This window comes from Jaculus jaculus, chromosome 6, assembly GCF_020740685.1.
Source record: "Jaculus jaculus isolate mJacJac1 chromosome 6, mJacJac1.mat.Y.cur, whole genome shotgun sequence".
Lineage (NCBI taxonomy): Eukaryota > Metazoa > Chordata > Mammalia > Rodentia > Dipodidae > Jaculus > Jaculus jaculus.
The window spans coordinates 100,651,043-100,668,264 of NC_059107.1; the positions used below are offsets into that span (position 1 = coordinate 100,651,043).

Consider the following 17,222-nt stretch of genomic DNA (forward strand, 5'->3'; position numbering starts at 1 on the left):
CATGAGTAATTCTGTCTCAAATAAGGTAGAGAGCTATTGGGGAAGACACTCAACATCAACGTCTGGACTCCAAACATGAAAACACATACACATGCACACATACACACACACCACATATATGCATGCAGACATACATACTATAACAGTTACCTTCCTGTTGTTGGGGCAACACATCCAACCAGAAGCAGCTTGTGGAAGAAAAGAATTTATTTCAATTTAGAGTTTCCAAGGGAAGATTCATCGTGACAGAGAAAACATGGCAAGAACAGACAGCAGGGTGTCACATCTTGTCACATCAGACAGGAGGAAGCAGCAAGAGTGAGCTCCTAGGGCTAAAAAGATGGCTCAGTGGTTAAAGGTGCCTGCTTTTAAAGCTTGCTGGCCCGGGTACGATTCTCCAGTAACCACATATAGCCAGATGCACAAAGTGAGGTATGCATCTGGAGTTCATTTGCAGTGATAAGAGACTGTGGTGTACCCATTCATAATTCATTCTCTGTATGTGTGTGTATTGGTCCTCTATCTCTTGCAAATAAATAAATAATAAATATTTTGGGGGGGTTCTTTGAGGTAGGGTCTCATTCTAGCCCTGGTGACCTGGAATTCACTAAGTAATTTCATGGTGGCCTCAAATTCAGGTTGATCCTCCTACCTCTGCCTCCCAAATGCTGGGATTAAAAGCATGCACCATCATGCTTGGCAATATTTTAAAAAAAGAGTAAGCTCCTAGCACTGGCAAGGGGGCTGGACTATATAATCCCAAGGCCTGCCTCCAGTGACACATCTCCTCCAGCAAGGCTTCACCTCCCAAAACCTAAACCAGCTGGGGCCTAAGAGGCTTAATCACAAGCATGAGACTATGGGGAACATTCTGCAGCTAAACCACCATACATACAAACATTCATTCATACATAAACAAGGCAACCTGCTCAAGATTTCTTTGTTGATCTATGCGTGATTCCACCCAAATTTTACTGATCCCAAAACCCAAGTTCTCCTATACATCAGGCTGTTTCCCATGCATGAGGGCCTGGTAATGTACATTTGATTTCAAGTCCATCCTGAGACTGCATAGTGAATTCCAGGTCAGCCTGGTCTACAGCAACAACCTACCTCAAAAAGAAAAAACAAAAAAAAAAAAAAAAAAAAAAAACAGGGCTGGAGAGATGGCTTAGTGGTTAAGGCACTTGCCTGTGAAGCCCAGGGACTCAAGTTCAATTCCCCAGTACCCACATAAGCCAGATGCATAGGTTGGTGCATGCATCTGGAGTTTTTTGGCAGTAGCTAGAAGCCCTGGTATGCCTATTCTCTCCATCTGCCTCTTTCTCTCATTCTCTCTCTCTCTCTCTCTCTCTCTCTCCCCCTTCCTCCCTCCAATAAATAAAAATTTAAAAATAAATAAAAGCCGGGCTTGGTGGCACACGCCTTTAATCCCAGCACTTGGGAGGCAGAGATAGGAGGATCACCAAGAGTTTGAGGCCACTCTGAGACTACATAGTGAATTCCAGGTCAGCCTGGGCCAGGGTGAGACCCTACCTCAAAAAAATGAATAAATAAATAAATAAATAAATAAATAAAAATGGAATACCTACATATGTATATATGATGTTATATTATATGTATATTACACACACTTTTTTTGTTTTCTTGAGACAGTCTTGCTATGTAGCACTAGCTAGCCTGGAACTTGCTGTGTAGAGCAGAATGGCCTCTAATTTACTGGAGTCCCTCTACCTCTGCCTCTAGAGTGCTAGGATAACAGATGTATGCCACCATGCTTGACACACTTCATGTTTTATATTTCAGTCTTTTCGTTTCTTTTCTTTTTTTTTTTTTTTTTTTTGGTTTTTCGAGATAGGGTCTCACTCTAGCTCAGGCTGACCTGGAATTCACTATAAAGTCTCAGGGTGGCCTCAAACTCACGGTGATCCTCCTACCTCTGCCTCCCAAGTGCTGGGATTAAAGGTGTGCGCCACCACGCCCAGCCAGTCTTCATTTTTAACAAGTTTTTTAGAGACAAGGTCTCATGTATCCCAGAGTGTCCTCAAACTCATTATGTAGTTGAAGATGACCTTGACCTCTTCCTGCCTCCATCCCCCAAGTGGTGGGAATACAGGCTTATGCCCCCACAGCTGTCCAGGCCTTCCGGTGCTCACCATGGAACTTACTCTTTGATTTCTGACTAAGGGTAAAAACAGGTGAACTATTTTTAGGTTTGGGAACTAATTCCAGAAGATCATTGACCACTTGCTATTAAAATGAGTAAATAGGGGCTGGAGAGATGGCTTAGCGGTTAAGCACTTGCCTGTGAAGCCTAAGGACCCCGGTTCGAGGCTCAGTTCCCCAGGTCCCACGTTAGCCAGATGCACAAGGGGGCGCACGCATCTGGAGTTCGTTTGCAGAGGCTGGAAGCCCAGGCGCGCCCATTCTCTCTCTCTCCCTCTATCTGTCTTTCTCTCTGTGTCTGTTGCTCTCAAATAAATAAAAAATATTAAAAAAAAAATGAGTAAATAGGCCTGGCGAGATGGCTTAGCGGTTAAGGTGTTTGCCTGCAAAGCCAAAGAACCTGGGTTCAATTCCCCAGGACCCACATAAGCCAGATGCATAAGGGGGCACACACATCTGGAGTTCATTTGCAGTGGCTAGAGGGCCTGGCATGCCCATTTTCTCGCTCTCTACCTCTCTCTCTCTCTCTCTCTCTCTCTCTCTCTCTCATTATCTCTGTCTCTCTAAAAAACTTAAAAAATAAAACTTGGGCTGGAGGGATGGCTTAGCAGTTAGAGTGTTTGCCTGCAAAGTCAAAGGACCCAGGTTCAATTCCCCAGGACCCACGTTAGCCAGATACACAAGGGGCACACACATCTGGGGTTCGTTTGCAGTGGCTGGAGGCCCTGGCATGCCCATCCTTTCTCTCTCTCTTGTTCTTTCTCTGTCAAATAAATAAATAAATAAAAGTAAAATATTTAAAAAATAAAATAAAACTTAAAATATTTTAAAATGAGTAAATAGGGCTGGAGAGATGACTTAGCAATTAAGGTGCTTGCCTGCAAAGCCTAAAAGCCCAGGTTCAACTCCCCAGAACCCATGTAAGCCAGAAACACATGGTGGTGCATGCTTCTAGAGTTCATTTGCTGTGGCTAGAGGCCCTGGTATGCCCTTTTTCTCTCATAAATATGACATTTGTGTGTGTGCATGCATGCGTGTATGCATGCGTGCATGCGTGTGTGTGTGTGTGTGTGTGTGTGTGTGTGGTTTTTCAAGGTAGGGTCTCACTCTAGCTCAGGCTGACCTGGAATTCACTATGTAGTCTCAGGGTGGCCTTGAACTCATGGTGATCCTCCTACCTCTACCTCCCAAGATCTGGGATTACAGGCATGTGCCACCATGCCTGGCTTAAATATGATATTTAAAAAAATAAAGTATAATGAGGGCTGGAGAGATGGCTTAGTGGGTAAAGCGCTTGCCTGCAAAGCCAAAGGACCCAGGTTCAATTCCCCAGGACCCACGTAAGCCAGATGCATAAGGGGGGCACACATATCTGGAGTTAGTTTGCAGTGGCTGGAGGCCCTGGTGAGCCCATTCTCTCTCTCTCTACCTGACTATTTCTTTTTCTTTTTGGTTTTTCAAGGTAGAGTTTCATTCTAGCCCAGGCTGACCTGGAATTCACTAGGTAGTCTCAGGGTGGCCTCGAACTCACCATGATCCTCCTACCTCTGCCTCCCAAGTGCTGCGATTAAAGGCGTGTGCCATCTACCTGACTATTTCTATATCTCTTTTTCTCTCTAATAAATAAATAAATAATAAAATATTTTAAAAATAAAGTATAATGAGACTAGTTTCCCTAAACACATCACACTTCATCGCCCAAATGAATGCTGTCGCTTTGAGATAATAAATCAGCCAGGCATGGTGGAGCATGCCTTTAATCATAGCACTTGGGAGACTGAATTAGAAGGATAGTTGTGAGTTGAAGGCCAGCCTGAGACCACATAGTGAAGTCCAGGTCAGCCTGGGTTAGAGTGAGACCCTACCTCAAAACAAAACAAAACAAAAAATCAGCCAGGTGTGGTGTGTGGCGGTGCATGCCTTTAATCCCAGGACTCGGAAGGCAGAGGTCGGAGGAACACCATGAGTTCGGGGCCACCCTGACACTACATAGTGAATTCCAGGTCAGCCTGGACTATAGTGAAACCCTACCTCAGAAAACAAAAATAAATAAATAAATAAAAGTAAATCAAGAAGCTTGTATTCGTGCTTTAGTAATGAGGACACTGCTCAGAACACTAAGAATCGACTTCTGAGTCTTACACAGCACACACTGCAATGAATATTTATTACCTGCAGGTGGATCTGATGTATGCAAATAGCTAAAAGAACTTAGGCCAAAGCTGATGAGTAAATAGGGTGAGAAATCTGGATGGTAAATATGTTTCTGAATTGTTTTTTTGAGCTTAGAAAGATAACATGGTGCATATAAACTATAAAAAGCAACAATCCCAATGGCATCTAAGACAGCACTAGTGACTAAACAAATCAATATTTCTGCAGTGATAGATAGGAACAGTGCTACTAGGATAAATGAAAGAGGAATAAATTAAACTATATCTCATGCAAGCTTAGGGAAGCTTCTTTGCCATAAAATGAGTACAGGTCTGTTAGGGATTTTTCTATTATTATTATTTTTATTTTACAGAGAGACAGAAAGAAGAAGGTACTTAGGCAATGGGCATGCCAGGACCTTCGACTGCTGGAAACAAACTCCAGATGCATGGGCCACCTGTCCATCTGGCTAACTTGGGTCCTGGGGAATTGAACCTGGGTCCTTTGGCTTTGCAGGCAAATGCCTTAAACTCTAAGCCATGTCTTCAGTGCCCTTGATTATTATTTTTTTTTTTTTTTTTTTTGAGGGAAGGTCTTTCTCTAGCTCAGCCTGACCTGAAATTCATTCTAGCCTCAGGATGGCCTTGAACTCACAGTGAACCTCCTACATCTGCCTCTTGAGTGCTGGGATTAAAGGTGAGCTGCGCTACCACGTCCAGCATAGGTTGTGCTTTGTTTCTTGTGGCTGTGTGTGTGTGTGTGTGTGTGTGTGTGTGTGTGCGCGTGCATGTGTGTGTGTGTGTTTCAGGACTGGGGACTGAACACAGGAGTTTCTTCATACTAGACAAGTGCTATAGTATAGAGCAACAAACCCTGTACCCAAACTTTTGTTTTGTTTTGTTTTTGAGGCAGGAACTCACTCTAGCCTAGGCTGATCTGGAACTCACTCTGTGGTCCCAGGTTGGTCTCAAACTCATTGCAATCCTCCTACCTCCACCTTCCAAGTGCTAAAAGAAAGTATTTTTTCATAATTTTGTGGATTTAGGAATTATGACAGATTATAGACCATGAATATTTGATGAAGACAATTGAATCAATCAGTAATGTGCAATGACAACTCCAGAAATTAAATGTATTTAGAAAGTTTAATTTCAGCTGGGTGTGGTGGTGTTCACCTTTAATCCCAACACTTGGGAGGCAGAGGTGGGAGGACTACCATGAGTTCAAGGCCACCCTCAGACTACATAGTGAATTCCAGGTCAACCTGGACTAGAGTGAGACCCTACCTTGAAAACCAAAAAAAAAAAACAAAAATAGTTTAATTTCATTTTGACAAGCAAACTTTACACTTACTGAGCCTAATAAAATGAGGGAGGTATTATTTGTGTGTATGCATGTATGGTGGGGGGCCATGCCAGGGTATATTAGTCAGTGTTTTCTAGAGGAACAGAACCGACAGAAGTAACTGTAATAAAGAAATTTAGGGGCAGGAGAGATGGTCCAGTGGTTAAGGTGCTTGCCTGCAAAGCCTACCAACCCAGGTTCAGTTCCCCAGTACCCATAGATGCCCAAAGTAGTGTATACATCTGGAGTTCCTTTGAGTGGCTAGAGGCCCTGGCCTTCCGATTCTCTTTTTCTCTCTAACTGCCTCTTTCTCATAACTAACTAAATAAATATAAAGGGAATTTATTGGATTAGTTTATAGCAGTCCAACAATAACAGTCTGCAGGTGTGAAAGTCAAAGAACATGGTAGCTGCTCAGCTACATAGCTGGAAGTCCCAGCAGTCCCAACCCAGCCCTGAAGGCTTCCTGGAGAGTCTCTGGTCTTCATTACATGCTGGAAGGCTGAGGAGGTTTGGTTCCATGAAAAGGAAGGAAGGATGGCCAAACAGGAAAGATGCGCTTGCAACTCACCAACCGCGGCATCTGCAGCCAGGTGGAAGGAAGGGACTCTTTTTCTTACAGAACCTCCTTCCTTACACAAAGCCCCCTCCAGGAGGGCCGCCCACTCTGGGGAAGCAGCCTCAGAGACCTAACCACGAGCAAGGTCTGTGGATTCCTAAAGGGATCAAGTTGACAACAGAACTTAAACATCACACAGGGTTTCTCTGGCCCCTGCAGATGCCAAGTGCTTGTGCCACTTTTTGCATCTGGCTTTATGTGGGTGCCAAGGAATCAAACCCTCAAAGGCAAACTTTGCAAACAAGTTTCTGATTGTTTGTTTTTTTGTCTTTGGTTTTTTGAGACAGTAGCTCACTGTAGCCCAGACTGACCTAGAACTCGCTCTCTAGCCCCGTTTAGCCTTGAACTCATGGTGATCCTCCTTCCTCAGTTCCTGAGTGTGGAGTCCTATTAACAAACTACAGATACATGCACTACTTTATGCATCTGTTTGACATGGGTACTGGAGAACTAAACCCAGACTGGCAGGCTTTGCAAGAAAATGCCTTTAACCACAGAGCCTATCTTTTCAGCTCATATTTCATTGTTATTATTTATTTATTTGCTTTTCCAAAGTAAGGTCTCACTCTAGCCCAGTCTGACCTGGAGTTCACTATGTAGTTTCAGGTTGGCCTTGATCTCACAGTGATCCTCCCACCTTTGCTTCCTGAGTGCTGGGATTAAAGGAGTGTGCCACCATGCCAGGCCATATTATTACTATTATTATTATTATTATTATTATTATTATTTGTTTTTTGAGGTAGGGTCTCACTCTAGCCCAGGATGACCTGGAATTCACTATGTAGTCTCAGGGTGGCCTTGAACTCATGGTGATCCTCCTACCTCTGCCTCCCAAGTGCTGGAATTAAAGGCATGCACCACCACACCTGGCATGAATATACTTTTATTGCATTTTATAAAAGTATAGACAATAGGGTAGAGTGGCACATGTCTATGATCCTCTACCAGTCTATGAGTTCCTTATGGGAACAGGTTAGGATCATTTTTGAGAGGTGAAGTATTTCTTGTAAAATCACTTAATTGAAAGCCAACACTTCTTAGATGATAAATTCTCACATGATAATGAAGGAGAGAGAGGAAAGAAGACTCAATGCTTTATAGTTACATTTTCCCACTATTACCTTTCATCTTGACAAATTAATTTACCAGACTAATGGATGTTGCAGAATGCCAACAAGCCAGATTTTGAGGACTCATTGGAAAATAAAAAGACATGGGAAAAAACATGTCCATAGTTTTGTCCAGGCTCAGCCTTTTGTGAAGTAAACTATATTAATTGCCTTTTCCAAAGTTGTTTGTGACTGTAAACTAGTACTACCTCATTACAAAAAGCTCACCAACATCAGGTCTGCCCTGAGCTGCCGCAGACTAGCAGCTGGCTACTCCGAAACGGGGTGTGGGTGCAGACGTAAGAGGCCACATACAGGGGAGAGGAGTGCATTCATTTTACAAAATGTTTTTATCTATTTGCAAGGGGGGATGGGCGCACAGAGCCTCTTGCCACTGTAGATGCGTGCACCACTTTGTGCGCCTGACTTTACGTGAGTACTGAGGACTCGCACCTAGGCCAGCAGGCTTTGCAAGCAAACAAGCATCTTTAACCCTTGAGCCATTATCTCCAGCCTGAGAGGAAGTACTGTCTAGAGGCAGGGAGGGGGTCCAGGAAGGTGAGTTTGAGCCAAACCTTGCTGGTTTGAGTCTCACTTGGCAAGCTGAGATAGAGTGGGGGTGCGGTGAGCGGAACAATCTGCTAGAATCCGATGAAAATCTCCACGTGCCGGGAGGGGGCAATCCTGGCATGCAGTATCCTCACTCCTCTTCCACCCACTTTCTCTCCTTTCTTCCCAGTCTTCCCCCCCACCTTTCCCTGGAGAACGAGGACTAGAGATAGTGTCCCTTGCTGTAACAAGAAGAATGTCAACGATAAAAGAACTATCAAACGTTGATTAACTGAGCTCAGTGACTCTGCTCTGTGCTTGTCAGGATGCGGAAGGTGACAGCAGGTGAGCCAAGCAATGATGTGGTCTTGAGGAGAATAGGAGACACTGGGGAGAATGTGGGGGGGTCTATGCAGAAAAAGAAATGCATTTTTTTGTCCCCATTCCCTTTTTGTTACCTTTCCCTTCCCCCCACACCCTAGTAGTTTCTCGTGGTCTTAATCTCTATGGCTCTCCCTTTGCTTAAGGCTGGAAATTGGAAATTCCTTCTTCTCAACGGAAGGGAGTAGGCGGGGCTGTGGGGGTGGTAGCCGTGGGAGGAAAGCGAAGAACAGACGTCTCAGCAGCTCCGGCTGCGGGGGCGCTCTGGGCCTCTGGTGGGGCCTGACAAGTCAATGATTTTAGAAATATATATATATTCTAAAATTCCACACACAGGGGCTGATACAAACCAGAGACAGACACACAGATATACAAGTAAATGTAAGGAAAAAAAAAATGAAAAACCGCTCTGGATACTGTCAAGTGTTCCATCTGCCGAGCATTGCACAATTGAGAGTTTTCACATACTGCCTCTTTCCGAACCTCATGGCCAGTGTTGGAAACAAAGCTATAGACAGACACGCAGTAGTTTCTCTCTCACACACGGGTTTCCATCCGGACACCCCCTGACTCCCCGGGAGTGGACGAGCCCCTTCCCGGGAACTTTCTCCTCTCCTTCCTCCCTCTCTGCTCGAGCGAGGAGCGGAGGCCTCGGAATCCGCTCCGTCCCTCCCTCGTCCTCTTTCCGGGTCCCGGGGACCCAGGCACCCAGTGGGTCGCCGACCCCTCGCTTCCCGCCCGGCTCCCTGCCCCCGAGCCCTCTCCCTCTCCCTCCTGATCCTAGGGTGCAGCGCCGCCCCAGGGGGGCAGTGGGAGGGAGGGGGCCGCCGGGAGCAGAGGCAGCGTGGGCGGAGGATGTGCGTCACGGGGAGCGTGGGCAGGGGGAGGGCGGGGGCACGTGGAAACCCGGGGCCAGTGGCTGGCAGGCCGGACTCCAAAATAACCAAGGGGGGGGAGGGGAGCGGATGGTGCCCGGGAGAGGCGGGCTGCCGGCGCCCTCCACTTGCAGGATGGGGGCTCGAGAGAAGGGGCTCTGTCTGTCCCGTCTTACCACCACCCCCATACTGTTTGGTGTTTAAAGGAAGGCAGACAAGACTCTCCCACCGAAGTCCCTCCTCCCTCACCAAGTGCCCTTCTCTCCACCAGAAAGCAAGGTCCCCTCGCCAGGCCGGAATGCAGAAGCAGCGCCGGCCCCCGCCACCCACGCCTCGCCTGAGCACGCCACTCAGATGTGCAGAGCGGCAGGCACGGCCGAGGTCCCCAATTAGAGGGACCCTCGCCTGGGGCCAGCTCCCCTTACTTCCCACTGCCACCCCCACATTTCCCCGGAGCCTCCAGCCCCCGCCTGCACTCCCCCACCCTCCTAACTGTGGGCGTGTGTAATGGGAACCAGATGGGGCGAGAAGGAACTGGGGGGGGGGGGTTGGGCTAGGCAGGTTGTGGAGGGGACTTAGGATCCTTGAAGGTAGTCCTCTCTGGCTCTTCCGTAGAGTCGCTTCGGATGTCAGGCTCATCTCTCCCAGAAGGTTCCCTAGTAGATGACCCCAGAGAGGGTATCCTCCTCCTCATAGCTTTGCCACCTCCCACCCCCAAGAAGTAAGGTCTTGTCAGCAAGTAGATAATTCAATGATTTCTTAAGTGTATTTTAAAGTCCCCCACATAAGAGCTCTGATACAAACCTAGACAGACAGACACACAGATACAAAAATTGATGTAAAAAACATTCGGAGCCGGACGTGGTGGCGCACCCACCACTCAGGAGGCAGAAGTAGGAGGATCGCTGTGAGTTCGAGGCCACCCTGAACACTACATACAGGTCAGCCTGGGCAGGAGCAAGACACCACCTCAGGGAAAAAACATTAGAAATAAAATTGCAATATTTGGGATAGTCAATAGTCCCAATGATGCCTAGCACTCTACAATCGATTAGATTTATTCAGTTATGAGTAGAGGATGACGGGATGCCCTCCCTTTCCCCACTTCCTAACAAAATTTCGGTAGGCTAAGTGGTGACTTCTGGCACAACCCTCTCCTAAACTTTGGCAACTACAGGCAAGGATGGAGACGGCCTGCGTTTCTTAGCCGCCCCGGCCAAGTACGACATTTAGAGCTAGAGGAGGAAGCTGGGATACCCAAGGGACTCCTGCAGCGCCCCGCGCTCGCCGCCTTGTCTTCAATGCACCCTGGGGAGAAGCACGGGCAGGAGGCACCGCACACCCCAGCCTTCCTCAACTTTTCCCGCTCACTCCCAATGCGAACAGCCCGGGTCCCGACGTGGCAGCGGCGCCCGTCCGCGTCGCGGATTAGACGTGCGCGCGTACGCTCGCTCGGGCGGCTACCTGCGCGCGGTGGAGGAACTGCGCCCCCGCGCACAGGGACGCGGCAGGGGGGAGCAGGAATGTAGCCGCCGGGGCGCTCACGTGGCTCCGTGGGCGCAGAGAGGGCCGGCTGTGCATCCGGCGTGGGCGGCCCGGAGCGACCTCGCCCCGCCCGCCGGGTCCCCAAGCTTCTCCCCCATCCCCCGCCACTACCCGTCCTCGGTCACCTCGGTCCCCAACTCGACGCCCAGGCTCCTGAATCCCCGCCTCCGCCTCGGGCTCCACACCTCCTTTCCCTCCCCCCCAAGTCTCCACCTCTCCGACTCTGCCGCCGCCTCTCGCCGCGGCCCCAGACCCGGGCTCCCGCCCCTCGCCCTCCTCCCCGCCCCCCCCCCCCGTGCCAGCCCCCGGTTCTGCCCACGCCCTCCTCCCCGCCGGCCCAGCAGCAAGCGCAGCTCCGGGCCTCGCTCCCCGTGCGTCCTGCGGGGGCGGAGGCGCGGAGAGGCGGCGAGCGCAGCCGGGGAGGTGGGGGGGGCGGGCCGAGGAGGCACAGACAGAGGCGCGGAGGCTCGGAGAAAGAAGACGTGGAGGGAGGGACGGAGCTCGGACCGCCGTGGAGCCGGCCTCGCGGGCCGGGCGGAGCGCCTCGCACGGGGGGCGCCGAGCGCCGGGCACGGAGAGGGGTGGCCGCTGGTGGTCTCCGGCCGTCCATGCACAAAGCGCCCTCTCCAACAGCCGAACCGCCGCCGGGCGGAGCAGACGCCACCCGCCGGACTCCGCAGCCCAGACTCAAGTTAGTGGGCAAAGGGAGGTGGCGGCGAGTGGCGATGGGTGGAGTTGGACTCGGGAATGGGGTCCAGAGGGTGCAGGTCAAAAAGAGGAGGGAGGGAAACGAGACGGGGGAGGGGGATGGGGTGGAGACTGGTGGGAAAAAAGGGTGAGTCTTGGAATTAGGGGACCCTGGGAGCAAAGATCTGATGAAGCTGGAGACGCTAGAGTACTGTCTCGTTACATTTACTCTGTGGGCATGACCTGGCATGTGAGCCCCTTGCAAAGAATGCAGGGGCCCCCAAGCGTCAGGGAAGTCCAGGAACTCGGGCTAACCACTGGGCGGGGGGCTCTCCGCTGGCTTCAAGCGTCGCTGGCCCGCAGCGCAGGGTTCCCAGGTCCTGGAGAAACAGGCTCCCTGGAGTTACAGGAGCATCAACGGGACTTAAGGAGGCCGGGCGTCCCTTCTCTTGTTTGACCATCAGCAGCGTGGGGAGGGCAGTTTCGGTGTGCAGGCGCCACTCGGCTCCTTTCAAAGATACGGGTGGAAAATAAGGGAGGGAGTAGGCGGGAGCCCCCAGGCGGTTTTCGCCCACAGACGCTGCCACCGTGGGGGTGTGTGGGAGGAACGGCCCCGGCGCAGAACAATCGTGGCGCCCTTTCCCTCCCCCATCTCTTGAACTGAAGAGGCAGGCCTACCGACGTAGTGAGAAAGGCCACACCAAGGGAGGGGACAACTGAGGGGCACTGGACAGCCCGGAAAGTTCTCGCTTATGAAAGAAAGCGAGGCTGCATTCAAACCTAAACCTGGGAAAACTGGAGGGAGAGGAGCCTTGATCCACCTGGCTCACTGAGTGGGAAAGCCAGGGAAAGGGCCACACCTCTCCCGTTCGGCCATCTGGGCGAGGAGCGAAGCTGGCCAGCAGTGGCCCCCAGTACGCTAGCTACCTTCGCCTCGGTGTGGGAGGTCACACTGTGTGTTGTTGAGGTTGCTGAGTTTGGGGTAGGAGATAAAGACTTCCGTGGAAGAGGAGGGCGGGGGGCCTCTCCATCTCGGGTGTGCTGGTGGACCTTGGCGCTGCAGGTCGTGTGGCCCAAGCCTGCAAGACCGAAGCTGAGATGGGATAGCGTCTTTGCTGCAGACGGGCCACTGGCTTTGGGTGCTCCTGGCTAGACTGGGATGGCACTGGCACAGTCATACTTTAAGTAGTGCTCAGTTCTTGGTGTGTTCAGTCTTGGGCGCTGGACAGAGAGCATTCAAAAGAAGGAGGGGGCAAGGAGGCGGCAGGAAAGAGCGGACATTTGTTAGTGTGGGTTGGTACCCAGCAGGGACACTTGTATTCACTGCCTCTCTTGTGTCCTTCCTTCTCAGGGTCAGTGCCCCAGCCATGGCACTGCCTCGGACACTGGGTGAGCTTCAACTGTATCGGGTCTTGCAGCGTGCCAACCTCCTTTCCTACTACGAGACCTTCATCCAACAGGGAGGGGACGACGTGCAGCAGCTGTGTGAGGCGGGTGAGGAGGAGTTTCTGGAAATCATGGCACTTGTGGGTATGGCCACCAAGCCCCTCCATGTCCGGCGCCTGCAGAAGGCTCTAAGAGAATGGGCCACCAATCCAGGGCTCTTCAGCCAACCAGTGCCTGCTGTGCCTGTCTCCAGCATCCCTCTTTTCAAGATCTCTGAGACTGCAGGGACCCGAAAAGGAAGCATGAGCAATGGGCACGGCAGCCCAGGGGAAAAGGCAGGCAGCACACGCAGTTTTAGCCCTAAGAGTCCCCTCGAACTTGGAGAGAAGCTGTCACCACTGCCTGGAGGACCTGGGGCAGGGGACCCCCGGATCTGGCCAGGACAAAGCACTCCAGAGTCGGACGTTGGCGCCGGAGGAGAAGAGGAGGCTGGGTCACCCCCCTTCTCCCCCCCTGCAGGAGGCGGAGTCCCTGAAGGAACGGGGGCTGGGGGCGTGGCCACAGGTGGGACTGGGAGTGGTCCAGACCGCCTGGAGCCGGAGATGGTGCGCATGGTGGTGGAGAGCGTGGAGAGGATCTTCCGGAGCTTCCCCCGGGGTGACGCTGGGGAGGTCACGTCTCTGCTGAAGCTGAATAAGAAGCTGGCACGGAGTGTAGGGCACATCTTTGAAATGGACGATAATGACAGCCAGAAGGAAGAGGAGATCCGGAAGTACAGCATCATCTATGGCCGCTTCGACTCCAAACGGCGGGAGGGCAAGCAGCTCAGCTTGCATGAGGTGAGGACCTGAGTCCTGTCCGGACTGCCTCAGGTCCATGTGCCTCGAGAATGCTTGCCTTCTCCAACTCTCTTTGGCCCTTGACGGGGACCCTAGTTCCTGGCCAGCGTCCCCCACCCAGCCCTCTCCCCACCCACATGCGTGCAGTACGCAGCCCCCGGTGCTACCGTGATTCCCATCAACTGAAGGGGAGCCGAGATACAGGGGAGAGCCTGGCCGTGTTGGTCAGGTCCCCAGAGGAGTAAAGGAGTCTCTGGGCATCCGTAGAAAACTGGCTGCCAACCTCTGTCTTCCTCCCACAGAAAAATCCTATGTGTTGTCTAAATTAAAGTCAGCCTCCTATGGTTGGGCCATGCTTGGTTTGAAAGCGAGAGGCGGGGGAGGGGGGATCAGAATTCTGACTGGCTGTCCTCTTGCTACAGCTGACCATCAATGAGGCTGCTGCTCAGTTCTGCATGAGGGACAACACCCTCCTACTTCGGAGGGTAGAGCTCTTCTCTCTGTCCCGCCAAGTAGCCCGAGAGAGCACCTACCTATCGTCCTTGAAAGGCTCCAGGTGAGACCCCGTTTCCAGATCCATCCTAGATTGGAATTCCGCTAAGAGCTGGGTCCTGGCCTCACGCCCAGCCCGGGAGGCCATAGGCCGGCTTCGATGAGGTCTACACTTCGCTCCTAGTGACTGGGCTGAACCCTTCTACTCAGCCGGCTTCTTTTGCAGAGTTCTTAAGCAATGCATGCTTTTGGTCAGATTGTGAGCCCTGCCCATCCTGGGGTGCTCTCCAATCTCACCCCCTTACTCCTCTCTATCCTTGTAGGCTCCACTCTGAAGAACTAGGGGGCCCACCACTAAAGAAACTGAAACAAGAGGTATGTTTTCCAGGGTGCTGTGGATGTGGGACAGCCTGCCCCGACCCCTACCCTTGCCAGGTCTTCATTTCCCAATTCGGGGCATCTGCAGGTTGGAGAACAGAGTCATCCTGAAATCCAGCAGCCTCCTCCAGGCCCCGAGTCCTATGCACCCCCGTACCGCCCCAGCTTGGAGGAGGACAGCGCCAGCCTTTCTGGGGAGAGCCTAGATGGACACTTGCAGGGTCAGTGTGTGTTAAAGCGCTTTTCCTTGAGCGGAGGTGGGAATGGGAGGGCGGGCCGCGGGAGTGAGCCAGGAGTCACTGCCTGGAACAGGGTAGGGAGGCCTGGCTGGATGGGGACTGAGGACCTGTGGGTCTGGCTGTGCTGCTGAGGGTGGGGTTCCCTTGGCTGCAGCCCCTGACCTGACCAGTGCCCATGCCCACAGCTGTGGGGTCATGCCCAAGGCTGACGCCGCCCCCTGCTGACCTGCCCCTGGCATTGCCAGCCCATGGGCTATGGAGCCGCCACATCCTGCAGCAGACACTGATGGACGAGGGGCTGCGGCTCGCCCGCCTCGTCTCCCACGACCGCGTGGGCCGCCTTAGCCCCTGTGTGCCTGCAAAGCCGCCTCTCGCAGGTGAGGCAGCCAGCAGAGCTGTCCCCAACACCCCAGCCACGCAGGCCCACACATCTTTCCTGGTTTCTGGGATGGGGGGCGGGGGATGAGGATGTATACAGTTGCCACGGAGGGTGGCAGGGAGGGACTCCAGCCACTAGCCAGACCGCGAGGCGAAGAGGCCACTTCTGGACCGTGGCCCTTGGGGGAGGGTCTGGGAGAGGGAGGTTGGAAGGCTAGCGGGAGAGTCCGCAGTGAGGGAAGCCTGGCCCGAACTTCCCAGTGCCGGGGGAGTGGGTGGAGCCAGCTGGGAGTTGTGGGAATAGGGTTTCCAGCTTGGAAGCAGAGGAGCCCAAAGTGGGGTGCTTTGTGTGTGGATGGGAAGGAGTGGGCCGGCGGAGGGCTGGGCAGCCGCTGGGCTGAGTGTGACGCAGCAGACAAAGCCACCAACCCTAGCTTGGTATTTTTAAACTGGGCGTGGGTGGGAAGTGGGGGTGGGGACTGGAAGGGGGCCTCTTCTTGAAGGAGCCCGGAGTCTAGCTTCCTGTGTAACTCCCTGATTTGGCTAGCCAAAAACTTGGGGAGGGTACTTACAGGGCAGGTGGGGCCTGGGAGGGGGGGCAAAGATGAGTGGGGGTGGCTGAGCCTGGGAAGGGGGGAGGGGGAGAGGTCAGAGCCAAGCCTCCCCCGCAGCTCCTGACAGAACCAGAAATTCCAGCAGAGCAGAGGCGGGGAGACAGAGAAAGAGAGACACACAACAGAGACAGAGAGCTACACATTAGACAGAAGGAGAGGGGGGCCGCACGCACTTGGCTTTGGAACCCCCTATACACACTCAGTGGCAGAGGGCATTTACGCAGTAAATTGGGGTTGTCACATCTTTCTCTGCCCTGCCTCTCTTCACAGCCACCTCTGGGCAGCTTCTATATGGTCTTCTCCTAACCTAACCTAAACCTTTTGTACCTGCAGAGTTCGAGGAAGGGCTTCTGGACCGATGCCCCGCCGCAGGACCACACCCTGCTCTGGTGGAGGGTCGCCGGAGCAGTGTGAAAGTGGAGGCCGAGGCCAGCCGGCAGTGAGGATGAACCGGTGTCCTCAGACCCAGCGCACAGACCCCCACACTCTGTCCCCGCAATCCAGTCACCATCCTAGAAGGATCCTTTGGCTGCCCATCTCCTGGCTCCCCATCTGCTCCATGGGCACAGGACTATGGAGCTTCAAGCAATAACGAGCAAGGGCCTGGAGAGGACACAAAGAGGGTGCGTGGTGCACCCCCACCCTGTTCAGGGGCAAGGACTCTGCCTCCTGGACACTGGGGCTCTCCCTCCCCCCACACCACATACTTCCATGCTCCCGGTGTGAACACCTGTGGTGTGAGCAAGATGGCTCAGCTTGGACTTGGGGGAAGGAGGACTTATCCCGGGAAGGTCCAGCAGCTAAAGAGGACATTTCTCCTCAGACGGGGAGCCTACCAACACTGGACCTCTCCTCCCCTTCTCCTCCCTCCTCAGTTCTGTGCTTTTAGTTTCTTTAACTTGACAAGTGCTGCCTTGTGCCCACCTAGCCCATCGTCTTCCCTGCTCTCTCCAGTTCTCTGCACCAACTCCTGGGAGGCCTGTGTTGGACTCTGGATCGACCCAGCGGGCTGGACCGCAGCACTTGTCTAAGCAGTCAGACCGTCTTTCTTTTCAGATTGTGTACAGTAGATTATTTATTTTGTTATTTTGGAATAAAATTTATTTTATGGTTTAGGATCCATGACCCCCACACAAGGAAAAAAAAAAAGGGGGGGTGGGCTGAGAGTGGAGAGAAGCTGACAGTGGCTGCAGTAGAAGAGAAGCGACAGTTGGGCCCCTGACCGGAGGCTGCAAGGCCTCAGCACCCTAGCTCTGGGCAGGAGTCGGCACCCTGGCTATAGCTGCATATACACTTCACGGGAACGTAGACCCACAGTCACATTCAAAAGTGGCAGCAGGTAGCCTATCGGACCAACACACACGAGTGTCTTCCGCAGTGTCTCAGCCTTTCAAATATGTGTTGGTGCACAGGCAAAAGCAGAAATACATGGATGTGGCCATACAGTGAACGTGTGACACGGGTTAA

General features: G+C 52.3%; 1 protein-coding gene across 3 annotated transcripts; it reads left to right on the plus strand.

Moving 5' to 3' along the window:
• The first annotated feature begins 8,184 nt into the window (after positions 1–8,184).
• Nab2 (NGFI-A binding protein 2) lies at positions 8,185–16,873 on the plus strand. 3 transcript variants are annotated; one of them, XM_045151935.1, is made up of 7 exons: positions 8,185–8,286; positions 12,781–13,654; positions 14,077–14,210; positions 14,470–14,521; positions 14,613–14,745; positions 14,949–15,140; positions 16,089–16,873. In XM_045151935.1, the coding sequence occupies exons 2-7, from the start codon at positions 12,797–12,799 to the stop codon at positions 16,196–16,198; spliced, it is 1,479 nt and encodes a 492-aa protein (XP_045007870.1). In that variant the 5' UTR covers positions 8,185–8,286; positions 12,781–12,796; the 3' UTR covers positions 16,199–16,873. The 3 variants fall into 3 exon arrangements, with proteins under 3 accessions (XP_045007870.1, XP_004650054.1, XP_004650055.1); XM_004649997.3 differs by lacking the exon at positions 8,185–8,286 and adding an exon at positions 11,327–11,433; XM_004649998.2 differs by lacking the exons at positions 8,185–8,286; positions 14,949–15,140 and adding an exon at positions 11,327–11,433.
• Positions 16,874–17,222: the final 349 nt, after the last annotated feature.

Coding starts and splice junctions, on each gene's coding strand:
- Nab2 (XM_004649997.3), top strand. CDS start 11,351: ATGCACAAAGCGCCCTCTCCAACAGCCGAACCGCCGCCGGGCGGAGCA. Junction 11,434..12,780: donor ACTCCGCAGCCCAGACTCAA/GTTAGTGGGCAA, acceptor CTTCCTTCTCAG/GGTCAGTGCCCCAGCCATGG. Junction 15,141..16,088: donor TGCAAAGCCGCCTCTCGCAG/GTGAGGCAGCCA, acceptor TTGTACCTGCAG/AGTTCGAGGAAGGGCTTCTG.